The sequence below is a fragment of the Triticum aestivum genome, chromosome 7B (assembly GCF_018294505.1).
Source record: "Triticum aestivum cultivar Chinese Spring chromosome 7B, IWGSC CS RefSeq v2.1, whole genome shotgun sequence".
Classification (NCBI taxonomy): Eukaryota; Viridiplantae; Streptophyta; class Magnoliopsida; order Poales; family Poaceae; genus Triticum; species Triticum aestivum.
The window spans coordinates 417,822,953-417,850,623 of NC_057813.1; the positions used below are offsets into that span (position 1 = coordinate 417,822,953).

At 46.1% G+C, this 27,671-nt stretch overlaps 2 protein-coding genes across 2 annotated transcripts; both read left to right on the forward strand.

Annotated features, from left to right (window-relative positions):
* The first annotated feature begins 4,793 nt into the window (after positions 1–4,793).
* LOC123160625 (uncharacterized) lies at positions 4,794–6,597 on the forward strand. Its single transcript, XM_044578442.1, has one exon. It carries the CDS (start codon positions 4,876–4,878, stop codon positions 6,295–6,297), a length of 1,422 nt encoding a protein of 473 aa, XP_044434377.1. The 5' UTR covers positions 4,794–4,875; the 3' UTR covers positions 6,298–6,597.
* A 5,958-nt stretch (positions 6,598–12,555) lies between these two features.
* Positions 12,556–20,058, forward strand: LOC123156898 (non-lysosomal glucosylceramidase). The gene is made up of 17 exons (XM_044575092.1): positions 12,556–14,018; positions 14,505–14,576; positions 14,693–14,809; positions 15,235–15,291; positions 15,405–15,475; positions 15,658–15,757; positions 15,863–15,933; positions 16,012–16,112; positions 16,224–16,327; positions 16,421–16,474; positions 16,568–16,623; positions 16,743–16,781; positions 16,866–17,195; positions 17,446–17,516; positions 17,595–17,667; positions 18,293–18,354; positions 18,423–20,058. Exons 2-17 carry the CDS (start codon positions 14,547–14,549, stop codon positions 19,892–19,894), a joined length of 2,808 nt encoding a protein of 935 aa, XP_044431027.1. The 5' UTR covers positions 12,556–14,018; positions 14,505–14,546; the 3' UTR covers positions 19,895–20,058.
* Positions 20,059–27,671: the final 7,613 nt, after the last annotated feature.

Genomic DNA, 27,671 nt, shown 5'->3' on the forward strand with positions numbered 1-27,671 from the left:
CATGTGCAGAGAAGGTTAGACCCTCTTTCGTTGTTACAAATCATTTGTTAGATGTGATTCAGACACTGTCACGGTCCCAATCCGTTCGTGCCACACCTTCAACCAAAAGCATCCTAAGACAGTGTCACAATTTGTACCTAGTATCTAAAAATGTTTCCATCTCATTAACGGTGCCATTAGAAAATTATTTGGCACCACTTCAGCAGTTTGTGCAGCCAACTTGTCCACACATTCGAGCAGCCAAGCAGTAAAATACTAAATCTTTATGGCACGAAGGAACTGGGCATCAGAGCAACTAGGTGCTCCGGAGTTCGGGTCCCTGATTTTTTTTCCGCTGCATCGGCTCGCCAGTGCATGGCACCGATGCGAGATGTAGCAGCAGTTGTCTTTACACCGGTTTTGGCATACATAGTGGACGACCTTAGTGCTATTAGTTCTATGTTACCAAATTTGTGCATGTACACACCTGTTAGTATCAATTTGCTATCATCCAAACACTGTCGCTATGTTGTTGCAGTTATATTTACCTTTCTCTTAAAATGTTCAATTTGTTATTTATAGTACATGAGTAAGAACTTGTAGCATTGTTGTACTTAATTATAGCTTCTGATGTTTCAGAATTTGGTTGTTGTCTCAGTAGCAATTAATTCATTTGCACATTGATCTTTTTGAAAAGATATGTCATAATTAACTTGTTTCTTCAGTTTTCAAAATAAGTATTGGTGATTTTCTATGTTGCTATAAACCCATTTTCCCTATAATTGTTACTGGTCTAGTTTTAAATATTATAGGATGAACGGAAGTGTTCTTACTTGGAGTGGGTTGATCAAGAGTGGCCACAGTCTTTAAAGATGTGCCTAGCAAAGCTTTGGAGCATGTATGAGGAAGAGAACAGAGGTAGGCTTAGAGAAAGTGTTTTCAACGCTGAAGAATATTTGAAGATGCGGGATAAAAAGAAGAGGGTGGAGAATGAGCTCAGATAAATCGGACTTTACTAAGATGGTGTTGGCGAAGGAGGAGGCACTTTCCCAGTTGGCTAGTGCAAAACAGGTTCTTACTGAACTGAAAGCAGAGGTGGATAAGACGAGTCTGGATGATCTCGATTAGGGAAATGAATATATTGTCCCAATATTGTTCTTATGAAGTTGAACTAGCTATATGTTGTACTGTGCTGTTTTCAGGTAGCTATCATACTGTGATGTTAAAATATATATATGTGCCTGATATAAAATTGGCAAACAGCTGTTTGATATGAAATGTGAATTTGCGTAATACTGAAATTATTAATTGTAAAGTAATAAACCTGCTAAATGGGTCATGGAACTTTGCAAACGGTTTTAGCAGTAAAAGCGCTTGTGATGGTTAGTCCAATGCCACACAGTTTTCTTCATCAAATCGTGTGTGATGTAGTTGATAAAAGCAAACGGTTAACCAAGACAGAGCGTGTGTGATAGTTACACCTATCACAAATGAGCCTATACATAAACCTGTGTGGGATATACATACGAACGAAAACGTTTTCTCTGGATTGACTGTGTGGGATGTACATACGAACGGAAACGTTTTTCCTGGATTGACTGTGTGGGATGTACATACGAACGGAAACGTATTCCTTGAATTGACTCTGTGTGATATACATACGAACATAAATGTTTTTCTGGGATTCACCATGTGGGATGTACACACGAACGGAAACGGTTGGATTTCGATGCCTCGCCCGACCACACACGAGCTCATTTTGCCCCATCCTGTGTGACAGGAGGGCCTATCCCCGACGGTTTCTCGGTTGTGTGGGAAGGACCCCCCTATCGCCCACACTCATTTGGCGACGGTTCCAAATGTCGTCACGGAAATGGGTTAAAAACCGTTTGTATAGCACCAACGCGTACGAGTGATGTTGCCCGCCACAGGAATTTCACGCAGTAGTGGCGGTCCTTTTGTATCGCCCGCCACAGTGTATTGTGCCTGCCACTGCTATTGTTGCATGCTGAATTGATTGAACTGCAACATATTGCACCTTGATCATATCATTAGATTGCATTTGATACATAATTTCTGGTTTGAACCTTGATCCACATACACGCACCACATTACAATGATGTCAGATTGATGAAAAGTAGTAGTTATAAAGCAAATGTAACAAGTGCATTGCAATAATTAATAAGCATATATATATGTCGGTCATCACATAATTAATGATTTGACGAGTTTTGTTTGGAGTGAAATGAGTGTCCGTCAATGTTCAACACATAGACCGTTAACAGAAGCCGCACATACTACATGAATTAGTACTTGATGGAACGAACGGGAACCAACGGGTTGCTTGCTCTATAATTGGAGAATTGGCCTCTCGAAGAGCCCATTGAACAACCTCAGCAGATGTGGGTATGGTTGTTAGACTCGAACCTGTCCAGATCATGAGCCTCTCATCCGGGGTTGCCTAAGGATGCACACTGCGAGGTCACTGAACCACCTCTCAGCAATCTTCTCAATCATTGGGAGAGAGCACTGGGCCATTGGAACACTTATGACTCAAGCTAACATCGCCTCCTTGAGGTGCTCTGTCGAATAATTTTCCCGCGTCCATAGATAGTGCTTCTCCATGTCCGTCGCAAAGACCCCCTCCCACAAATCTTATGGCAGTCCCATCTGTTATTTTTAGCAGACAATAACATTCAAAATATATACATATTGAAAAGATCACAAGGTAAATATATAAACATGTGACACACATACATATAAAGTAGAGATCACAAGGTAACAAGCATTTTTTCATGACATAATTTAATGTTTTTGACGGTTTTCTAGACTAGAAAGGAGCATGTATATCCCATGTTGATGTTTCATTCTCATCTCTCGTTCTTCTTGACCCTCTGCCCTGCAGTAGAACATCCCCTCAACCCTCACTACATGGTGATTGATGATATTCGTGAGCACCCTCTGAAGGTGCTCTTGCTCTATCCAAAAGTGAGCTAGCTTAATTTCCTTCTCATTCTCTTTGGACCATTTCCGCAACAGTGAATCACTTCTCAATAGTGTCCCTGCGTGCACATAGTCATCCATCAAGACCATGGCATAGTAGCCAGACATGTGCATGGTTTCGTCTTTCGGTTGTTGCCGGCAACAGAACCCAATAAAAAAACAGAACCCAATGTTAAATTTGTACTGCGATACGACATGTTCTTACGGTCAGACTTATGACACATCAAAAGAGCAGCATTGAGAACTTTCTTCAGATCGGTCCACAACTTCTTATGGTCTCTCCTGGAATCAAAGAAATAAGCTCGGCCGTCTTGGGGCATCAGTGCGATGACGATCCAGTGTTCATTGCTGCGCAAAACAATTGAACAATGTAACATTAATGAGATTGACATCAAAGTACTGAGGTGTATATGTGCAAGCATAAAGAAATGAACCTACGTTTCGAAGTAAGGCACGATAAAAGTTGTGCTTGTGCCGAGGACTATGAAGAATGCTGGTGTGGAGGTAAGTCGCGATAAGACATTGACCTTTATCAGAATCCACATTGGCCCAATGTGTGAGATACGGATCAAGGAAGCCAACTTCCTTGTTCCGGAGTAACGAATTTGTAGCATGCCAGAGTAACCAAAGCCTCATTAAAGACGACTTGATTACGTCCACTTAGAAAATATTGTCGTTGACCACACTCTCAAAGCCTCATTAAAGACGGCATGATTATGATAATCTTTCTTATACAAATATCATTTGTAATTTTTGGTCATAATTTGTGCTATTTTACATACATGGCAATTTTACTTCAAATACCATGGCTAATTTTAATATCTATCTACCATGGCAGTTTTTGGTGTTTTTTTTTGTACTGTTGATTCTACTTTTACATGGTACTTCTTTGCCATGGCAATTTTCCGACTATAATTTTTGGCCATAGCAAGAAAATTGCCATGCAAGCAGTACCATGGCAATTTCTGCTTTATTGTTTGCAGCATGACAGATTCATTTTTTGAAGCTTGCCATAGTTATTCTTTGGATTATGGCAAAACTGTAGGTTAAAGCATAACAAATTTAATTTTTAAGCAATTACAAAGTTTACTTTTTGGACCATTCAAAATTCATGCTTAAGGGCATGGCAATTTTTTTATTTTTGAACATGGCAAATTTACTTTTATCCAATGAAAAAAAATCTTACTCCAAATCATGGAAAATTATATATTTGGAACATGGCAAGCTTTATTAATTTAACCATGTGGAAAACTAAATGCTTTGGACCATGGCAAATTTGTTTTATATAAAACATGGGCATATTTTATGTTGAAACAGTTCTTTGCCAAGGTTCCTGCTATGTGTTCTTAAATCCTGGCATTTTTTAACTTTCATAACTAGTATGGATCCATTTTTCAACTTGATCACAGTTTCAATGCTCCCTCCGTTCCAAAATATAATGCTTTCTCTATTCCCGTACTTCAACTTTGACCATAAATTTAACCAACGAGACCGACTGCGGCGGGAGCAAAAATTATACCAGTGAATTCGTATTCAAAAGAAGTTTTTAATTATATAATTTTTTCTTCCGCCGCAGTCTGTCTCGTTGGTTAAATTTATGGTCAAAGTTGGACCTTGGAAAACGCGGTCGCACTATATTTTGAAATGGAGGGAGTATACATTATGACAACAATAAATGTGCTATTCATAATGAGGTTCAGATTCCAGCATCAAGACTTGATAGCACTGAGCTGAAAATTGGGCTTTTTTATGTCCTTTTTCTGTTTTTTGCCATTAAGGTGTGACGTGGGGGTGGTTTGGAGGCCCATTAGCCTGGTCGTGCCTGGTGGGTTCGCGCTGGGGGTGTATGCCAGACCGAACTCTGAACCGAGCCAAATCTCGCCGCCGTCAACCATGGATCCGAGCCGGCCACTCCTGGGGCGCGGCGCCTTCCTCTCCTCCTCGGCGCACGCCGCCGCCGCCATCATCCTCATCGCCTTCCTCCTCCTCACCCTGCTCCGCCTCCCGCTCTCCCCCTCCATCTCCATCTACACCCCTCCCCCCATCGCCTCCACGCCCCACCACCACCTGCAGCACCAGGACCATGAAGACCAGGAGCAGGAGGATGCCTCATCCTGCGACCTCTCCTCCCCGCTGGACTGCGCCGACCCACGCCTCTTCCACCTCATGATGCGCAGCGCCATCGACGCCTTCCCCGCCGTCCATTTCGCCCGCTTCGGCCGCCCCGTTCCCGGCGACCCGCCATCCGCTTCCTGCGACATGGCATGGCGCGCCCGCACCAACTCCTCCGCCTCCGCCTCCCCCACCGCCACCACCAAGGACTACCGCCGCTTCGCCATCGCGCGGGACCCCCACACCTGCGCCTACTCCGTCACCTCCATCGGCAATTACCACTCCGGCCCCAACGCCCGCAAGCCTCGGCCCGGCGCCTCCAACGCCACCGCCGCCCCGCCCCCGCCGCCGCTCTCCCGCTCCCAGTTCGCCGCCGCCACCTACCTCTCCTACCACGGCGGAGGCGACCGCTGCAAGCTCATGCCACACTACATGCGCAGCCTCCTCTGCGCCCTCGCCGAGGCGCGCTACCTCAACCGCACCCTCGTCCTCGACCTCAGCCTCTGCCTGGCGGCCTCCTACACAGCCGCCGGCATGCCCGAGGAGGGCAAGCGCCTCGCCTTCTACTTCGACATCGACCACCTCCGGTCGTCCGTGGTGGACATCATCGAGGAAAGACAGTTCTGGGAAGATTGGGACAGGTGGGGAGCGCAGGGCCAGCTCGGGCTCCGGCTCATTGAGGACACTAGGGTTGCTCCCACCAAGTTCTCGAAGGCTAAGGACACCCTGATTGTCAGGAAATTTGGGGACGTCGAGCCAGGGAATTACTGGTACCATGTGTGTGAGGGTGAGGCGGAGCGTGTGCTCCCTCCGCCTCACCATGCCATACGTTTGGCACCAAGTTTGATGAGCATTGTTGATGATATCATCTCAAGTATGCAACAAGACTTTGATTCCGTCCATGTTGGTGGCAGTGTTGGGGACCTCATCGAGCGAATCGGGGATGGTGTTGATGTAGGAAGGCAAGTGTACATTGCTGGAGAGGGGATCAACACGGTCTCCATGGAGGTGCTTAAGGCAAAGTACAACAACTTGCGTTACCTGGATGAGTTTCAGAGGCTCTGGAGAAAAGAAAGCAAGTGGTTCTTGGAGATGAAGAGGCTCAATGGTGGAGTTCCTGTGAAGTTTGATGGGTACATGCGTGAGCTGGTTGACAGGGAGGTCTTCCTCAAGGGCAAGAAGAAGGTCGAGGTGCTCCAGTGATTGCTTCTCCAAGATAAATCGTTGGAGAACACGTCATGCTTTTTCCAAGTGAATCGTGTATAGACCGTGTCTGAATTTGTTGTCAGGTTTAGGGTATAGATGATCCAGTCAGTACCACTTCGAGAGAAATTTTCGTAACCAGCATTCCAGCAATGTATAGCTCTGTGCTGCTAAGAGTACCTGCTCCGATCAATTAGTTCCTTAGCACTAATCACTGCTCATTTCCTGTAAGGAATTATTGTACTAATTCACGTATCCTTTTGGCTATTTAGTTGAATTCATGACCTTTTGTTTCTCCAATACATTTCAACATATGATAGTTATGAGTTTGTCAATGATGTATAGCTTTATCATCTAGATAGGTGTTCTGGGTATCTATCTTTAAGTGACGCACAAAAGTATAATCATGAGTCCAGTCTTCTGTTGCATATGGCATGCTATGGATAACATATCCTCCTATGAGCATTTGTTTACTAGTTATAACAGTATGCTGTCTTCCTTGATTACTTGAGGGTCATGGAAACTGAAATATAGCTGTAAGACAATGTGTATGTGCTGCTTGACCTGCAGTCCTGGTAAGCGACGAATATTTCTTTGATAAGCAAGGAACGTTTCTTTTGTGGTCTGACTGAAACTACACATACTGCCATATTGACGTACTACTTTTCATTCGGTTCTACAGAACCTTCGCTGATCAAAGCTTCATTTTTCATGTACATTTACATTTCACTTATGTTAACCAGCATCAGCAACACAATTTACATTATAACTACTTTATCTTGCTTTTATTTTGTCCTTTATGGGCTATCTACTTGATAGAGTAGATAAGGTAAAGAGTGCGCAATATAGCATATGTTCCAGATGTTATGCTTCTTTGTTTTTGGATAAGCAATGCTTATTCCTAGCTAAAATGGATAGGCTTTTGCAATACGGCATCTCTGAAATTTATGATAAATATATCATTTTTAACTTCTTGCTTGACGAAACAAATATATACTTGGACATCGAGCTTATCTGAAGTATGATAAGTTGTGTACATTCAAGGGAACCTTTATAGTTAAGCAGCAACTTCCAGTAGAGATCTTCCAGTCGGTGAGGGTGTAACAACAGAATGAAATAAGTAGCTTCAACGACATTGTTACTGTAATATTATGGCAGATGCGCATTAGGTTGATCAAACATGGTACATAAAGTGAGACGACCAACAATAATTCTGCCCTCTTTAGGAAATCTGGAAGGAACCATACCAAACTCAGCAAGCACTTCTCTCTGAACTGCTCTGTGCAAAACATCATGTGTAAAGATGCCTTGTCATCTAAGCCAATCATATCGAGTTTGGTTAAAACCTAATATCTTTGCAGGTATGCTAGGACCAGGGATAAATATGAGATAACCTCTGTTACGGTATAGAAGGCCTGCGTGTATTCCTAGATCATCAATTTGTCCAATCAAATATGTATTATTGTTCGGTAAGTAAAGTGTTGAATTCGTTTTTCGAAAAAAGTTTATAATGGTATTTTTTGGCATATAACTCATTATTAGGTTAGTCAAATTGATGATCTTGAAATATGTGCGGACCAGTTGCTTTTGATTACTATAAACCGTTGAACATTGGTAGGAGTACTTCTCTAGGAGTTGTTCATTTATTCCAGATAACGACGGGACTTTGTTCCGCTAATATCTATACCTGGATCATGCTCCTTCCCATCCATTACTTCTGAACTGGCACCAAAAAGAAAAGAAAAAAGAACATAGTGAAATCACAATTATGAATGGTTAGTGCTCCTACTTTATAGTAGCCACATTTTGAGAATTGATGACTGATATTAACAACCTTGGAATACTAATAGTTGATTAGTTTGTTAGCTCTACTTGCTGCTCAGTTCTATTAAGAAGAAATTGCAATTATCCAATGTTATGAGCTGCCTTTTCTTACTGGTTGATCATTTCACAACATTTGCTGATCGCACATAAGTAGGTTTGTTTGTGCCATTTCTGGACAAAAAACATTTTATATGGGTCTGCTCTGTTTGCGAGCCACAGCTTTGCCAGTAATACAAGCAGTAGAGCAAATGCGACTAATAACATGTGCCATTTGCATTAATCTTTTTGTTATCTAATTAATTCAGGGTGAACGAAGGCACGCCACAAAAGTGACGAAGAAAGACATTTGGGCTTGCGCTGAGAGCCCAGAGAATCAGGAAAGCATATCTCATTCTCTGCCCCATTCCCCCAATGTCTAGACTCCTGTGCCTGATACATGGTCTGCTCTGTGCATCAAGATTTCTGTCTTAATTCAAAATTTGAACTTAACTATAGTAATGCTGAGTAGCAAGTTTTTTTTTTCTTATCATTTTCTTGTATTGTATCACCTCCAGATCAGGGAATCAAAGAGGCATTACCACCACCGCCTCATGCTGCTGTTGTTTCCAGCCATCAAAGAGGAGAATGCCACATCCAGGTTCCTCAGGCAGCTCGTCCCCCAGACAAAGCATGCCTTCTTCGGGGGCAAGCTCACTCCCATGGTAGCGCATGATGCGGCCACACGCATAGATGATAAAGCCGGGGGGGGGGGGGGGGGTGTTGCATTGTGAAAGCTGCAGCAGGGACATGACACGGCAAGAGGATCCCCAGAAATTGTTGATGATTCCTTTCAAGCATCCACCTGCGAGAGAGTACCCTCGTAGGAGTGGGACATTGCAGGCAGAAGCAGCCAGCAGGAGAAGTGTACTGGAAAGGACGAGAAAATTACAACAGGCTCCATCAGTGGCAAGCTGAAGCCAGCGAACTTACTCATGCGTCTCATGGCCTGTGGACCGAGCCACCCTAGCTTTGGCTTTGTTCAAGCCTCCTACAAGCCACGGTTCACGACTTCACGTGGCTTGGGTACCCGTTGTATCTATAGCTGCCCCCTCTCGGTGCAATAAAGCCTGGAACTAGTGTTGCATCCACTATCAAAGCTTCAGAAATAGAGAATTCCAGTGATGCCACGGGCAAAGCTTAAATGCTCTTCTTCGTCTCACAGTCACCAGGATAGTTAATACCGTTCTCCTTGGACATCATCTGCCTCGACATAGTCATGCTAATTTATCCCTACATTTGATTGATTTGCATAGATCCTGAAGCATACGACCCGTTGCAGAGTTTGTGAAGAAACACGCTCGTTAAAAGGGGATTCGGAACGATCCATTTTCAGGAAAGATGCCCTCTTCTTTTCTTTTTTGAGGGGAAAAGATACCCTCTTCCAGTGTAGTGTTCGACGCCGAAGAAGAGAAAGTGATCAATATCGAAGAAAGGTAAAGTGGCATAAATTATATTGTGGTTTCACTCTTTTCACATTTATGTAGTCCGTACTTGTATTTGAGGATATATACCTGACTATATGGAGCATTGCAGGCTTGCTTCAGGAGCTCCTGTTTTCATCCACTAATTAGAGACTCGGCTGTTTTGGTGCCAACGCAATGAGTTGGGGGCGTGGTCCGTTTTGGTTTCACTGTCAACTTTTTGGTTTCTGACCTTCTCTTTTTGGGTGTGCGGTCCCTTTTTCTTTTTGTTTCGCTGTCAATACGTGTGCAAGAAACAACCTTAAGTCCTTGGGGCCGGTTTAGTAGCTATGACTCCGCTGTTGGCGGTTGTTAGAAAATGCAAGTGTATCAGTAATTTCCTCTCAAAATAATAATGATAATGCTGTAGTACTAAGTTTGCTTTGAGGGGAAGTGTACTCTTTGATCGTATAGTTACTCCTAATAAGTGGAGTGGGAGAAGGGTGTATATACAGTGCAATGCATGATGAGATTCAGATCTCACGGCCAGCCGCGCTAGTGGTTATTTCTTGACCCTATCTACTCCATCCGTTCCAAAATAGGTGACCCAACTTTGTACTAAAGTTAGTATAAAGTTGAGTCATCTATTTTGGAACGGAGGGAGTATGTTATTTCGGATATATCTGTGATCAGGTTAAAGTATCTCTGCTTCAATTTTATTTTATTTTTGCTAAAGAATAGCCTTGTTAACATCTACTATTCGCCTGATCCTATCTACTAGCAGTATGTCGATGCCATTTTAGAACAAGTGCATATTACTACTGAAGAAAGCGTATGTTTTACTGTCCGATTTTACTCGCCTCATCAGACAGGCAGCTCTCTTCCTGGATTTGGTGAAGCACGGCAGTCGCCGATGACGACGATCTACAGCACCAGCGTGATGAAACTGTGCATATCCCAGCCTGCAAGAAACTCGCTTTGGCTGCAGAAGGGGCAAGTCCACGACCGTACTGGACGTATTTTGTTAACAGCATGATGTCACGCACGTTGCCGCGAAAACTATGCTGAAACAAATGCATGCGCATGCTTTATAAAGAAAACAATACGAAGACAAATGTAAGTGTGTTCTCGGCTTACATTAAAAAAGAGGGTAAAACCTACAAAGTATGCGGCAAAATGGTGAAAGAAAAGAAAAACGTTTGAATTAAAAAATTCTTGGTGAAAGAGTAAGGAAGGTTTCAAATTTATGAAAATGTCTGATATAAACATTATTGCTAAGAATTTTGTGAGGTGTTGTACTAGATTGAACGCACAACGCCTGATGGGAGTGTTGGACCTTTTCTTGCTTGGTCAATTTCTTATCTCTTCGTACATCCTTTTCGGTGTTTCATATAGGTTGCTTTGTTTCTATCATTTCCACTTTGTTCTATCTCTCTCTTTTTTGAATGAAACTACTAGCTTCCCGAGGGTATATTACTATGTGAACTGTCCTTGCAATATTACGATGAGAGTTTTATTTTTATTTCCAAAAGGGGCGTCGATTGATGAACACATCCATTTTATTATTGCATTTCAAGCCATTCTTATGAGAAATTTGAAAAGATTATAGGGCTCAAAAGAACGCAAAAAGATTATAAGACTCATTCAGGTACCACAAATCCTATAACTAGACCAGCATCCATATTGATTGAACAGATAAAACTAGGAAGTATACGACAAAATGATGTATAAAAGGAGAAAAAAATGTTTGTATTAAACTTAATGCATCGTCATATGTCAACAAAAATGCGAAGCATGGACTATATAATTCTGCTACAAGCGTCCAACACATATACGTCCATGACCACTTAAAAATTAACCAAAATCTTTTAACTTGTGGCTGACATGCATGAACTGATTCCAATGAAAAAAGTGCAAGACTAGATGATGTGGCATAGTTTTTATGGATAAATTAATGTAACAAATGTAACTTATGAGGCTGGTCATAGTGGGAGTAACATATGTAGTGACATACATGGCACATAAGCAAAAAAGATGATGTGTCAAGTAATTAATGAGGAGAGTACCATCACATAGCGTTTCCCAATGCAAAATGAGTCTACAAAACAATACTCCCCCATCTAGGTTTATAGGGCATGCACGTGGTTTTAGGTCATCGATTTGACTAACTAAATATGTGTTATATGTCACCAAAAATATATCACTAGATACTTAAGCGGATGTGGTTTCTAAACATATATTTTTCATCCCATATAATACATATTTAGCTAGTTAAATTGTTTTTTTTTGCAGGGTAGAACTACGTGCATGTCTTATAAACTAAGACGGAGGAAGTAAATAAAGATATATATGTTATCACACCTATGTTACTACCCACTATGAAGGTAGTAATATAGACTAGTAATTTCTTGGCCTCGTATGTCATTTTGGCTGTACTAAATCAGCGACTATTAATTAATATGGATCGGAGGGAGTATCTTTTTCTCAAAAGTAAACTACTGGCTAAACAATGTTTATGTTTTCCAAGGGATATGCTGTTGTCTTAGCATGATGTGAGTTGTCCTTGCAATATTATGATGACAGTTTTAATTTTTCAAAAAGGGGGCAACGATTGATGGATGCAGCCATTTTATTCCGGATTTCAAGCCATTCTTACAAAAAAAATGATTATACACCTCAACGAAATGCAAAAAATATTACAAGTCCCACTCAGGCATCACAAATAATCCTATAACTAAATGAACATCCACATTGATCGAACAAGATAGAATATACAAAGTATGCGACAAAATGATGTATAAAAAGGCAAAACTTTTGAATTAAACTTAAGACAACGTCATATGTTAATGAAAATGTGAAAGCATGAACTATATATTTTTTGCTCCAAACGTCCAGCACATATACGTCCATACCACACAAAAGTTAACAGAAAATATTTAACTTATGATTGACATGCATGAATTGATTCCACCGGAAAAAAGACATGCATGACTTGATACCCTGTGTCATTGAATTATCTATCCTCTTCTGAAATCTGAACCGAACAAGCACAGATGCCCTGTCTTGGCTTCGATTCCCCCCTATGCGAATTCAGTTCCCCCCACTGAATAGTGAGAAAAGATTGAACGACGCGAGTGTGGTTCCATTCCCCCACCGAGTCCAATCGATTCCCCAGAGGATGCTTCGGCGATGGCGTCCCGTCCGGTGGGCGACTCGTGGGGGCGGGATGCGGCCCCCAGCCCATTCGATCTGGCGTCGGGTTCGATTATTTGTAAGGGTATCGACCTCCAAGAACAACAATTCAATTCAGAGAGGTACTCCATTATGTCCAAGGATTTTCACCAGTTAGGGCTTCATTGCCCCCATTTCAAGCTCCTTTTGGAAGAGGAGTAGATTAGCTCATCCCTCAGCAAGAGTGCTAGACAGAATCTTGAGACGGAACTTTTGGAAGAGGAGGACATTGCAAATATTTGGCATTAACTCTGCAGATGGAACTAAACAAAGTAGATGTAGATCTGCAATCTTCAGCAGGTTGAGGTCCACGGAGCTGTTTCATTCTTTATGCATACGAGTTTTTCATTGTGTACTTCAGGGATCGTTTTCAAATTTCAATGTCAATGTGCACATGGGCAACATGCGGATACGCAAGTGTCCACACCTACCGAGGTCGGTTTTGTTTTGTCTTCCTAATCTCATTGTTTTGTTTTCTTTGTCGGCATCATGAATGAGTACATTACACTTTAGAGCTGGAGGTTGCTTTCTGCATTGTACTTATATCTCAAAGACTTCATGTAGCAAACCTGCATACTCTTGTAGAGGCTCAATTCACCATTAGCCGCAAAAAAAGGGGGGGCTGGCGAAGCGATTATTTCAACTATCCCATCGACATAACTAACATAACATCTTTGTCCTGCTAACCGTTTAAGAGCAGTATATGAGAGTAGTAGTGCCTGATGACTCAGTAGTCATCATGTACCCTCCCTGTTACCTATTCTATCCTTCCCTAATCGGAGCCTGTAAAGTTTAATTTGTTCCCTCTTTTGGCAAAATACGGGCTTTTGAGCATTCGCTTTACATATTGCTCCCATACAAGAATCCAACTCCTCTATAATCATTTGGCTAAGACAATAAAAGGCTACCCAACAGATATCAATCGATGGTGAGGCTTCTGATTGGCAACCTCAATGGCTAAGTGGCCTCATCACTAATCCGAGCCCATATTATTTCTTATCATTAACAAAAGGAACAAATAGGACAGCTCAACCATCCTGACGCACAAGGATAAAAAAAAGATATTGTTGTTTTGTATGACAATAAGACCTTGTGTTGCGCATTGCTTTGAGTAACTGAGCCCTATAAAGACAAGCTGAGGATCTCCTGCAAGAGCCAAGCAAGCAATGCAGGTGCGGTAGAGTGGAAGCATTCAGATCCAGTTACTACTGGCCTTCTCCTCCCTTGGTTAGTCCTCTACTTCTCTATAGTTTCTCGCATAGGCACTTGAAAGTTGGATGCTGGAACACATGAGTTTTTCCACATTTTTCTTCGTTTTTCTGAAATAAAGGGCTATGAAACTTGCATTGATGATTTGCACAAGGGATGGATACAGGGGTCATCTTCTGTTCCATAATGATGTTCAAATAAACATGTCACATTAAACAAAGATGTGATGTCCCTAGAAAGCTTATTTAGGGTAAAATAAAGAGAGGGGAAGCAATGCGGGTGGTGGAGCCAAAAGGAGTAGCGAGGGAAATGGAATTTTTCCAGGAAACATGGGGTTCAACACATAGAATTTTGTGTTGGACTTCATTTCCATTATTCTTTTCTATCTTAAGTGGAGATCGTTAAACTGGATCGTGATTAAGCTCCTTTTTCCAAGAACTATTTGTGGCTCTCTCATTCTAAGTTCTAACTATGCATATGTCTGTTGCCTACACATCCAAATAGCTGATCTGCTTCAACCCAAACGGTGTCTGTACTGTAACCAAGATGGGAAGTGCAGGTTTAGAGCAAACAAAGGTAAGGGCAAGCTTTTTCGATCAAGGCTTTTCTTTAGAAATGCTTCGCCCCGTACTGTCTTTGCCTTCATCAGCAAACTAAACTGGCACTAATGGGTTCCTTTTTTTTAACTTTAGGCGCGCTCGCACATCAATTGTGCACAACCAGCGAGAAGAACCTGGCAGAGGAAATTTGACGATGAAGGCAAGAAGATCGAACTGTTTAGCATGACCATGAATGATATGATATCAATCGTACGTATTTGAACATACTTTATAGCTCCCAGGTTCTGTTTTGAGCATATTTTGAAGAATATGAAAGGTTTAAAATTATCAAAACAGTAGTTTATAGCTCCCAGGTTCTGTTTTGAGCATATTTTGAAGAATATGAAAGGTTTAAAATTATCAAAACAGTAGAGCGTTTTGAACATGACTAGCTCATTCATTTAAAAAGGTTTAAAATTATCAAAAAGAATACTCTGTTGAATTCTCCCCTACTCTTCACTTTGCAAGACCTGTCACACTTGGCAATGATACATGCCGCATATGGCTTGCTCAGCCATGCCAGCAAGCAACTGACCGATGAAACAACACTGTTGTTGGCTTTGAGCAACGAGTATTACATATGTTATTCCTCTGTGAACTTAATACTAACCAAATTCCTGTTGGTGGTCCTTCAGATACCCATGATTCTCAAGGGACTGATGATAAATGCCGATCAAAGGGGAAAAGGCCGGGTGAGTGCTCAACATTTAGAAATATTTCATCGCTCTTCTATTATTGAAGCAATTACGTAAATTCACTCTGCTTTGTCATGGAACTTAACGAAACAAACTTCACTTTTGCGAAGGATATACTCTACGACCCATTCAGGAAATGGATGGACAACTGCTACCGTGGCCTACCCCTTGGTGGCCTTGGGTAAGTTCAAGTCTTTCCTTTGCAGATTATAAATTAGCTAGGTTCACTGTCAATCAGGTACATGTACGCTTTTCTGTCACCTTGAAGCTTGCCATGGTGATTTTAACTCAAAAATGTTTTCTATAGCTGACTGAACTTTACATGGTACATGCCTGTTCTCAAATCACATCCTCTTTTATCAGTTCAGGAAGCATTGGGAGAAGCTACAGAGGGTACTTTCAGCATTTTCAGATATTCCCAGCATTATATGAAGAAAAGCCTATCCTTGCAAACCAATTTTCAGTAACTATACTTAACTCTTCCATTTCCCAATTGGCGATTCCTAGTGTCACTCTTAAGTCTTTACTGTAAATAACTTCTAATGATTGACACTATTCACTTGTCTAGGCATTCGTCTCACGTCCCAATGGAAAGAGCTACTCCACGGTGTTGTCTGCACCGACTGCTGATGCTCTCAAGTAAGCTGTGGATCTCAACAGAATTATTTCTGGTCATTAAAATGGACCAGGGATATCATTCATTGTGCATACTTGCAGGGGAGTCGATAAGTCAGCTATTGGATCTTGGGACTGGAAGCTTAAGGAGAAAAACTGTACTTATCATGCCTTGTTCCCAAGATCTTGGACAGTTTATGATGGTAAATTCCTAAAAGCAATAAGGTTTTGTATGCACTTTTATATTTTACCTGATAGATACATGTCCATGAACTGAAGATGTTCTGTGGTACACTATACTAATCGCAATGTAGGCGAACCTGACCCTGAAATCAAGATCACCTGCCGTCAGATATCACCAATCATCCCTCACAATTACAAGGAGAGCAGCTTCCCTGTTGCAGTTTTCACATTTACGGTACATTTTCTTCTTCGGCAACTTAATCAAAATAACACATGTACTTTCCCCTGTTGCAGTTCAGCACTTAATTTTGATCGATGAGTCTTACAGGTGCAAAATTCTGGGAGCACACTTGCAGATGTAACATTGCTCTTCACATGGGCTGTAAGTGCAACAAGCCAACGTGGTGCCCTTTTAGCATGAAGATAAAAACGCCTTATCAGTGAGGACCTAATATGTATTTTGTTCATCCTCTAGAATTCAGTTGGTGGGAGATCAGAGCTGACTGGAAATCACACCAACTCCAAGATGATGTAATGAACGTCAAATTAGTTTTTCCGCATACTTTGTGTTTCATGCCATGCAGCAGCAATCTCTCTACAACCTTAATTACTTATTGGTTCTTGCCATTCTGTTTTTTTTTCTTACACAGAGAGCGTGATGGTGTGCATGGTGTTCTTCTCCGTCACAGGTGTGCTAAAATTTCGTTTTACAGAAATTCAAATGATACAGAACTGCAAACCGTAACAGCAAACTTGGGATGACATCAATGTAGGGCTGCGGATGGGCACCCGCCGGTGACGTTCGCGATCGCGTGTCAGGAAACAGAGGACGTCCGCGTCACAGACTGCCCTTTCTTCACGATGGGGTCGTCGGACTCCGGCGACTTCACGGCCAAGGACATGTGGGAGGAGATCAAACAGCACGGTTCCTTCAGCGAAGCCCGCACTGGCAAAGAGCCAAGGGCGTCAAAGTCCGGATCATCCATTGGAGCGGCGGTCGCAGCGGCGACGACAGTGCCGGCAGGGGGAACCCGCGTGGTGTCGTTTGCTCTGTCGTGGTCGTGCCCCGAGGTGAAGTTCCCAGACGGGAAAACGTATCACAGGTGATGTGTTTTGCTAATTCTGCATGGCTAGCTGGTTTTCACTTTCAGTGAGATTTTGATGAATTTTACTAAATTTCAATAATTTCAGTAGACACTTATATTTGCTTTTTTTGTCGAAATATTTCGGTCATTTAAGTTGTACATGGAAAAGTTCAGTAATTTTGTGGGTGCTGAAATATTTCTGAAACTGAAATTCAAAACTACTAGTGTAGCTGTTTTTCCTTGTAACTGACATGGCTTTCTGGAACAGGAGATACACCAAATTCTGTGGCTTGGATCGAGATGCGGCTGCAGAGAGCTTGGCTCATGATGCCCTTCTTGGTAAGCTCTGGTGAGTGATTGTTAGCCATAGGTGGTCAGAATTCTGATGCTCATTTGCTATTCCTTCTTTGAGTGTAGAACACATGGATTGGGAGTCCAAAATCGAGGAGTGGCAGAGGCCTATTCTGCAAGACAAAAGGCTGCCTGAGTGGTAATCAGCTCGTACTCCCTTCGTGTCTTTTTAGTCCGCGTATAAGATTTGTAAGTCAAACGTAGTAAGGTTTGATTGAGATTATAGGAAAAAATATTAACATTCACAATATGAAATCAATATCATTAAGACGCATCATTGAATTAAATTTCATATTGTATATCTCTAGTATAGTAGATGTTGATAATTTTGTATATAAATTTGGTCAAACTTAATGAAGTTTGACTTAAGACAAATCTTATTTGCGAAGTACTCCCTCCGTTCCTAAATGTAAGTCTTTGTAGAGATTTCACTATAGACCACATACAGATGTATGTAGATGCATTTTAGAGTGTAGATTCATTCATTTTGCTTTGTATGTAGACCATAGTGGAATCTCTACAAAGACTTAACAGAGGGAGTAAAAAAGAAGAAACGGAGGGAGTATCACTTTGCTCAAGTGTCTCTTCACAGTTTTTCCCATGACATTATAGTTGACATCCTCTACACACCCAGAATTACTTCCCAGTCTGCAGAACTTATGTAGTTGCAGATCATTCCAGGGTATAAAATCGCAAGGGGAGAAATGATTTATATGGACTTGCTACCTAGAGTACTAGATAACCGATGCCATGTTTGTCTTCAGGTATCCGGTTGCATTGTTCAACGAACTCTACTATCTGGTCGCTGGAGGCACCATATGGACAGGTATCTCGATCACTGCCAGCAGAATTCGTACGACGGGGCTGAGAACAGATCTCTGTCAAATGCCACAGATGGACGGCCTCCGAAGATGAGCGTCGCCTCATCGGGGACGGGGACGGAGCCATTCTCCCTCGACGTGTTCCGCGCAGACGACCTGCAAGGCACCCCGGTGGTGGACGGCGTCCTGAGCGAGATGACGTCCGTGACGGCGGATCTGCACTCGGCGGCGGCGTTCGGCGCGACGCTGCTCGGCGACGGCGAGGAGAACGTGGGGCAGTTCCTGTACCTGGAGGCGATGGAGTACCACATGTGGAACACCTACGACGTGCACTTCTACGCCTCCTTCGCGCTGCTCTCCCTCTTCCCGGAGCTCGAGCTCAGCCTCCAGCGCGACTTCGCCCGCGCCGTCCTCCTCCACGACCCCCGCCCCATGCGCACCCTCAACGGCAAGACCGTGCCGCGCAAGGTTCTCGGCTCGGTGCCGCATGACGTGGGACTGAACGACCCGTGGTTCGAGCTGAACGCGTACATGATCCACGACCCGTCGCGGTGGAAGGACCTCAACCCTAAGTTCGTGCTCCAGGTCTACCGGGGCGTCGTCGCCACGGGCAACGTCGCCTTTGCCAGGGCGGCGTGGCCGGCGGTGTACCTGGCCATGGCCTACATGGACCAGTTCGACCGGGACCGGGACGGCATGATCGAGAACGAGGGCCGCCCCGACCAGACTTACGACCTGTGGTCCGTGTCCGGGGTCAGCGCCTACACCGGCGGGATCTGGGTCGCGGCGCTGCAGGCGGCCGCTGCCATGGCGCGCATCGTCGGCGACGGCGACGCCGAGTGCTGCTTTCGTGCGCGGTACCTCAGGGCGAAGCGCGTGTACGATGACGAGCTCTGGAACGGCACCTACTTCAACTACGACAACAGCGGCGGCAAGACGAGCTCCTCCATCCAGGCCGACCAGCTCGCTGGGCAGTGGTACGCTCACGTGTGCGGCCTGGAGCCGGTGGTGGAGGAGGAGAAGGCCCGGAGCGCGCTGGGTACGGTGCTCGACTACAACGTCATGCGGGTGAAGGGTGGGACGGTGGGGGCGGTGAACGGGATGCGGCCGGACGGCACCATCGACATGTCGTCCACGCAGTCCAAGGAGATATGGCCCGGCACCACCTACGCCGTCGCGGCCGCCATGATCCACGAGGGCATGCTGGAGGCCGCGTTCCGGACGGCCAAGGGCGCCCACGACGCCAGCTGGTCCAAAGACGGCTTCGGGTACGCGTTCCAGACGCCGGAGGCGTGGACGGCGGAGGGCGGCTACCGCGGGCTGCACTACATGCGGCCCCTCTCCATCTGGGCGATGCAGTGGGCGCTGTCGCCGCCGGAGCTCCACAAGGACCTCGGGCCGGTAGCCTCGCCGGGGGTCGCGTCGGTTGGGCAGGACAAGTTCGAGAAGGTGGCGAGCATGCTGAGGCTGCGTGAAGAAGAGCAACACAAGGGATTCCTCCGGGCTCTCTACCATATTCTCCGGCAGGTGGTGCTCCCGGCATAACACCTCCAGCTCTGCATGATGGTGGACGAATAAATTAGTCTGTTGAGGCCCTGTTTGTTTCATAAGTCCTAGGACTTTTTTAAGTCCCAACTTATAAGTCATAAGTCCTTACCTGTTTGTTTACAGGGACTTATAAGTCCCGAGTCCCTATCTGTTTGTTTACAGTTTACAGAGACTTATAAGTCCATGTTGCACCGCTTGCAACAAGGCTCAGGTGAGGGTCTGTCCGGCGATTGGAGGCACCGCTGCAACGAACGGAGGCAGAACGAACCGAGGCGGGGCGGCAAACCGAGGCGGGGCGGCGACGGGGTGAGAGGCGGGGCGGCGACGGGGCGAGAGGCGGCGCGGCGGCGGCGATTGGACCGAGAGGCAGGCGGCGTGCGGGGAACGAGCCTGGAGCGACGCGGGGTAGGTCCGGCCCGGGATAAGTCCCAATAAGCTCCTCCCTGAGAGTCTTATTTGATAAGTTCCAAATCACCACAATAAGTCCCAATAAATCCCTTGTGTTTGGTTTAGGTGGAACTTATAGGGACTTTTTTAAGTCCCTAAACCAATAAGTCCCCGGAAACAAACACCCACTGATTGGATAGAAGTCCGCGCAAGGCTGCTCGTGCTGTTGGAGTTTTCTTCCATCTCCTACTCTTTTTTTTAAAGATTCGGTTCGAGCCAGCTTTCATTGATTTAGGAGAAAGCATGCGGAAAAATCCTGCTCGTCCTCGGTCGGAGCTGGCAACCCTGCTCGTCCTCGGTCGGAGCTGGCAACGACGGCGTCTGTGGGTGTCGTTTTCCTCCTTGGAGGCGTCGTCGTGGTGGTGTCGGCATCTCCCCTTCTTGATCGGAATTGGGTCTCCGGGTGAAAGCCTTGGTCCGTTGCAGGACGGCGATAGCGGCGTTTGGCATCGTTACTCTGTTGAGAGCATCGCAGATGAAGACTTGGCTTTAAGATCCTGTGTTGTGGTTCTCCGGTTCTTGCCGCTGGTTCGAGTTGATCTCCGTGGGTGCTATGTACGCAACTGCCGGTGCTTCAAGATGGCTTTTTCGGGTCCGACCGAGTCCCGCTATCCACTTGTCGTCTCCTTTTAGGCATTCAAGGGTGGGTAGTGCGTTGGCAAAGAATGCCCGTCTGAAGTTGTTGCTCTTGGTGGTGTTCGACATTTGTCGTGACGCGGCTAGATGATTGGCTTAGGGCAGGCTCTTTGTGTCATGTTTGTCATTGTTGTGGTGGCTAATCTGTTGATTAGCTCAGGTGTGGAGTTCTTGCTACACTTGTTGTTCGCAATGGGTTGTAGTGTCTTGTAGTTCAACTTTTGCCTTCTATAAAAATATGGTATGCCTAGGCGTACTCTCGAAAAAAACCAAGTGATCTGGTGGAAAACTAGAGAAAAACAAAAAAAAGGCAGGGGGATCGCCGTGCCCTATGCCTGCTATCTCGCGCCCATCTCCTCGAAGGGGGCCTCGTACTATGCAAGGTGCTTAGAGGAGGTGCTTAAAGAAATAAACCAGGTTTTCGTAAGCATTGATGCTTATTTGTACATGGTAGACGCTTAATTAGGCGTCTCTTCTGTAGAAATAGGCACTGGTATTTTTAAAAAAACCTGGTTTATTTTTCTAAGCACCTCCCTAAGTGTTGGGGATATTACCACTGGGTGTAAACCGGCCTACTTGGGTCGGGTTAACTTCATAGTGGTATAAGCAGGTGAAGGCCCAAGGCCTATAGTCGGTTTAGAATCTGTAGCTATAAAACCGACCTGATGTATAACTTATATTGTAAGTTAGGAATAGAGAGATAGCGACCGGGATACGAATATGAACCGGCTGGGACTCTATGGACCGACGGGCGTCACCCGTGTATATAAGGGGACGGCCCGGCGGCGGTTCAAGGGGGACAACCACAACTCGGGCCTAGGCGAAGCTTGTTTGCTCCCTAGCCATCGAGACCACATCAATTCCATCACAACTAGACGTAGGCTTTTACCTTCATCGAAGGGGCCGAACTAGTATAAACCCCACGTGTCTTTGTGTCCGCTTTAACCCCTTCAAGTAAACTCGTAGCGATGGCTCCACGACTAAGTCCTTTCGCTAGGACATCTGCCGTGACAAATCCACGACAGTTGGCGCCCACCGTGGGGCTATCGCACGATGGTTTGACGATCTTGGAGGGCAAGCTCAAAGGACTCGAAGGCTATGTTGTGGGCCGGATGACCAAGAGTCGTCGGGGCAGGATCTACATCGATGATGCAGGATGGGGTCCTGAGGCCGATTCAATTGAGTATGGTTACCGGGTCCCCTTTGGCAGCGTGCACATCTTCATCGGCAAGATCGGTGAGCCTGGGCCTGAGCCGGACATCTACACCGACCCCGTCGAGACGGCTCAGCGTGCGAGATTTACTCAGGTTAAACCGGCCATGAAGCGTGCCTTCGTTGGAGTCATCTACGGAGGAGAGCGCGAGGACGAATCAGAGCACGATAGCGAGACCGTCGTCTATTCTGGCGACGAGTCCTCGACCGGAGAGACCGAGTCGCTATACCGGATGCAAGACGATCAGGTTAGGGGTTGTTCCGATGGCGACAGTATTCCGGACCCCCCAGGCCAGATCAACCGGGTTGGAATATTCATGGCTGGCACCCAGGCGGTGAATTATTCTTCGACTGCCGCAGCAATGCTCTCCGGATCCGCAGCGGCAGCGGCAGCAGGGGCAGGAGGCCTTGTGCGCCCACCGGTTCAAGTTCTATCTGATCTGTTTGACGCACTGGCCGCGCTTATGGCAGAGGATGACCCGGCGGATCAAGATGCTCATAATGCAGAAATCGCGAAGGTGAGAGAGCAGATCGTGCAAGCCAAAGCGGATATGGCAGCAGAAAAAGACCGGATGGCCGCAGAGCGGGCCGCTTTGGACGCACAGGCCTATAAACTCATGCTTAACCAGAATGCATCACAGGAGGTTTTAAAGCGAAAGCACAGATCACGCCTGCCGTTAGGGTTTGACCCCCGAAATCTCTTTCACACTCCGGGAGCTGGACCCAGTAATCCACCGCGGTACCAGGAGACAAACCGGATTGAGGCGCCAGGGCCAGGAGCGACGGTCCAACCTCGCCTGATGGAGCCCCCTCACCAAAATATTGCGGTGCCTCCACCGGTCCAGACGCCCCCGGGTCATTATTCGAATCCTATGGACAACCTTGTTGCGGCCGCAGCACGGTTAGAGGCCATCCCAGTCGAAGGGGATTCTCCGCAAGCAGTAGAAACGCGCCGGGTTAAGGAGCTTCTCCGGACCGCGCTGATGCAGCAGGAGGCATACTCATACAGCCATGATCGGATTCATTCTACGCCCCGTCCGAGCCGGAGTTACAGCAGGCGCATAGATGAACCGGCCATATCAAGCAATGCGCACGGCCGTGAAGCGGCCCGTGGTGATGACCCGGCAGGTGGTGTTGCCGATGCTCGGGATGCGGTGAACCGGGCCCGGGCACAAAGGGAGGCCGAGTTAGCAGCACAGGATAATGCGGGCCAACTTACACCGGTTCGTTCTGCCGCCTTTGCCGGACCAGGAATCACATCCGCTCTGGGAGTGCCTTGCTTGATCCCTGCTTTACGTAGTGTGCGCCTGCCTAAAGATTTCAAGGGCCCACGCAAGGTGCCGAATTATACCGCTGATTTACCCCCTGAAGCGTGGATAGAGAGTTATGAGATGGCCATGGAAATGCTGGATGTGGATGAGGCTGCATGTGCAAAATATTTCACCATGATGCTCGAGGGCACGGCTCGTACTTGGTTAAAGAGCCTACCGCCCAATTCTATCAGCTCTTGGGCCCAGTTGCGGAGCCGGTTTATACAGAATTTCAAGGATACATGTAAGCAGCCCAAGTCCATAGTAGACCTGGCGGCTTGTGTCTAGGAAGAAGGAGAATCAACGACCCATTGGGTGCGCCGCGTTTCGGAAATTTTGCACTCGTCTGACAGGATTAATGCTGACTCTGCGGTCTTAACTCTGGAAGGCAACTGCCGGTTTGAGCCTCTAAAATTGAAACTGGGACGCATGAAGCGACTCTGTAATGACATGGGAACCCTCATGGCTGCCTTAGTGAAGTATGCCGATTCGGACAGTACCAAGGATCCCGAGCTTAATGATAATGAAGCAGGGAATGGAAAGAAGGATAGCAACTCCAAACAGCAGTAGAATAAACTAGCGGGTCATGGAAACGGAGGCAAGCGCAAGGCGGACGGCAGCGTGGACTTTGTGGCCAACACTAACGCACAGGACAGGGGACAGCGGCGCAGAGGTAAAGCGGCAAATCATAACGGGGCTCCCAATCCTAATGCAAGCCGTTTGAACTATTTGTTGAATCAGCCTTGCCCAAAGCACGGGACGAAGGAGGCACCGGCTAGCCATCTTTGGAAAGATTGCTACATCATGCAGGAGTTCAAGAACTCTAATGCTTTCCGGTATGGTCACGGATCAGGTGGCGGTTCAGGATCCGGTTTCAGCGGGCCGGATCACGACGGGGTTTCCGGTTCAGGACGTAATCAGGGCGGTCACAACTACCAGAATAATCAGAACAGCCAGCAGCAGCAGCAGTCAGGCTATCAGAGCCATCCAAAGCAGTTGAGCAATGGGCAATACCATGTATTCACAACGGGCTTGGATAAGCGTGACCAAAAACTCCACCAATGAGCGGTGAATTCTGTTGAACCGGCCTTACCGCGTTACTTACGCTGGTCAGAGCAGCCCATCGTATGGAGCAGAGAAGATCACCCGCCCCGGGTTGATAATCCGGGTCAGTTAGCATTAGTGGTGGACCCTCAGGTGGGGGGTTATAAATTCACCAAGGTACTCATGGATGGAGGAAGCAGTATTAACATACTATATTATGAGACATTCAGGCGCATGGGACTGACAGACAAGGATCTCAGACCGTCGAACACGGTATTCCATGGTGTTGTGCCAGGCAAATCTGCATATCCTGTTGGTAAAATAGCTCTAGATGTGGTTTTTGGAGACGAGCACGACTCCCGGTCAGAAAAATTGAGCTTCGAAGTGGTGAAGATCCAAAGCCCGTATCACGCCTTGTTTGGGCGACCGGCTTATGCCAAGTTCATGGCGCGGCCTTGTTATATCTACTTACAGCTCAAGATGCCGGGTTATAAGGGGACGATAACGGTTCACGGGAACCGTAGGATCGCTTTGGAATGTGAAGAGGGTGATGCGGCTTACGCAGAGTCGGTCTGTGCCACGGAAGAGTTGAAGTATTATAAGGACAATGTCGATCCGTCGGATATGACCCCTTTAAAGAAGCCAACTACAGAGCATGATTCAGATCTGAAGTTCAAATCGGCAGCTGAGACCAAGCTTGTTGACTTCGTGCCCGGCGATTCATCCAAGCAGTCCACTATCAGTGCCAACCTGGATCCCAAATAGGAAAGCGCGCTCATCGAGTTCATCCGTGAGAATCGGGACATTTTTGCATGGAAGCCGTCTGACATGCCAGGTGTACCAAGGGAACTCGCTGAGCACACTCTTAATGTGGATCCTAAGTATAAACCGGTGAAACAGTTCCTCCGCCGGTTTAACGAAGAAAGACGCAAAGCCGTTGGAGAGGAAGTGGCCAGGCTTTTAGCAGCTGGTTTTATTATTGAGGTGTTCCATCCAGAGTGGCTTGCTAATCCGGTGTTAGTTCTTAAGAAAAACGGCACTTGGCGTATGTGTGTGGATTATACAGATCTTAACAAAGCCTGTCCGGCAGACCCTTTTGCTCTCCCCCGTATTGATCAGATCATTGATGCCACGGCGGGTTGCGAGCGTTTGAGTTTTTTGGATGCATACTCTGGATATCATCAGATCAAGATGGCGGTTAAGGACCAGGAGAAAACACCATTCATTACTCCCTTTGGAGCCTTCTGCTATGTATCTATGCCCTTCGGGCTCAAGAGTGCCCAAGCCACCTATCAACAGTGTGTACAGAATTGCCTGCATGAGCAGATCGGCCGTAATGTGCACGCATATGTGGATGATATTGTAGTAAAATCAAGGCAGAAGGAGACACTGGTGGATGATTTGAAGGAGACCTTTGATAACTTGCGAGCTTACAGGATGATGCTTAATCCGGCCAAGTGTGTTTTTGGTGTTCCAGCAGGCAAGTTACTGGGTTTCTTGGTGTCTAACAGAGGAATTGAGGCTAATCCGGAGAAGATTACGGCTATTACATCTCTAGCTAAACCGGAGTGTATCAACGATGTTCAGCGTTTGGCGGGCCGAATCGCTGCGCTGAGCCGGTTTATCAGCCGCCTCGGGGAGAAGGCTATCCCTTTGTACCAAATGCTGAGGAAGACAGACAATTTCGTCTGGAGTCCAGCTGCTGACAAGGCATTTGAGGATCTGAAGCGGCAGTTAGCTAATCCGCCTGTTCTTGCAGCTCCGGTCGACAAGGAGCCGCTATTATTATACGTAGCGGCTAATGCTCGGGCAGTTAGCGTGGCTATTGTGGTAGAGCACAAAGAGGCAGGCAAGGAGTATTCGGTTCAGCGGCCGGTTTATTATATCAGTGAGGTGCTGATTGAATCCAAGCAAAGGTATCCGCATTGGCAGAAGCTGGTCTATGGGGTTTTTATGGCCAGTCGGAAGTTGAAGCAGTATTTTCAAGGGCACCCCATCACAGTGGTCAGTTCAGCTCCCTTGGGTGATATTATACAGAATCGGGAGGCGACTGGCCGGATTGCCAAGTGGGCTATAGAGCTGGGGCCGCACGGACTGAAGTACGTGCCTCGGACGGCAGTGAAGTCTCAAGCACTTGTTGATTTCATCAATGATTGGACGGAATTACAGGCACCAAAGGAGAAGCCGGATCACACATATTGGACTATTCATTTTGACGGATCCAGGCAATTGGAAGGCTCGGGGGCTGGAGTCGTATTAACTTCCCCACGAGGTGATAAGTTTTGTTATGTTCTCCGCTTAATGTTCCCTTGTACTAATAATGCAGCTGAGTATGAAGCCTTGCTCCATGGTCTGCGGATGGCTAAAGAGATGAATTTAAGCCGGGTTAAGTGTTTTGGTGACTCGGACCTAGTGGCTCAACAGGTGTCTGGCACTTGGGATTCTAAAGACCCGCTCATGGCTGCGTATCGTCGGGAAGTGGATAATATTGCAGGTTGTTTCAAGGGTTATCAAGTGGATCATGTGGACCGTCGGAAGAATGAAGCGGCGGATGCTTTAAGCCGGTTGGGCTCTCAGCGTAAACCGGTCCCGCCTAACGTCTTTTTGGATGTGTTGCACAATCCGTTAGTCAAGCTCCCAGGTGAAGCGGATTTAGCTATTCCTGATCCGGAGTCTCAATTGGTGGCAGCCCTGCGTGTTATTCCGGATTGGACGGTTCCTTATCTTGTGTACATGACAAGGGGGGAGTTGCCAGAGGATGAGATTATGGCCAGGCAGATAGTCCGGCGATCCAAGTCTATGACAATTGTCAATGGTGAATTACATCATTGCAGTGTATCAGGGGCGTTTCAACGTTGTGTTTCTCCTGAGGAAGGCTGTGAAATCTTAATAGAAATCCATGAAGGGGATTGTGGGCACCACGCCGGTTCAAAGTCTCTGGTTGCAAAGGCGTTTCGTCACGGGTTCTACTGGTTGACAGCACATGCTGACGCGGAGGATTTGATTAAACGGTGTGATGGATGTCAGAAATTTTCAAGGCGTGCTCATGTGCCGGCTCAGGAATTGAGGATGATCCCAATAACATGGCCATTTGCAACTTGGGGGCTAGACATGGTTGGACCTTT

What these genes read in the sequence shown, in the direction of transcription:
- LOC123160625 (XM_044578442.1), top strand. Translation starts at nt 4,876, where the DNA reads ATGGATCCGAGCCGGCCACTCCTGGGGCGCGGCGCCTTCCTCTCCTCC.
- LOC123156898 (XM_044575092.1), top strand. Translation starts at nt 14,547, where the DNA reads ATGGGAAGTGCAGGTTTAGAGCAAACAAAG. An exon ending in CAGGTTTAGAGCAAACAAAG is followed by an intron (nt 14,577 to 14,692) that starts GTAAGGGCAAGC and finishes TTTTAACTTTAG; the next exon opens with GCGCGCTCGCACATCAATTG. An exon ending in TCCTTGCAAACCAATTTTCA is followed by an intron (nt 15,758 to 15,862) that starts GTAACTATACTT and finishes TCACTTGTCTAG; the next exon opens with GCATTCGTCTCACGTCCCAA.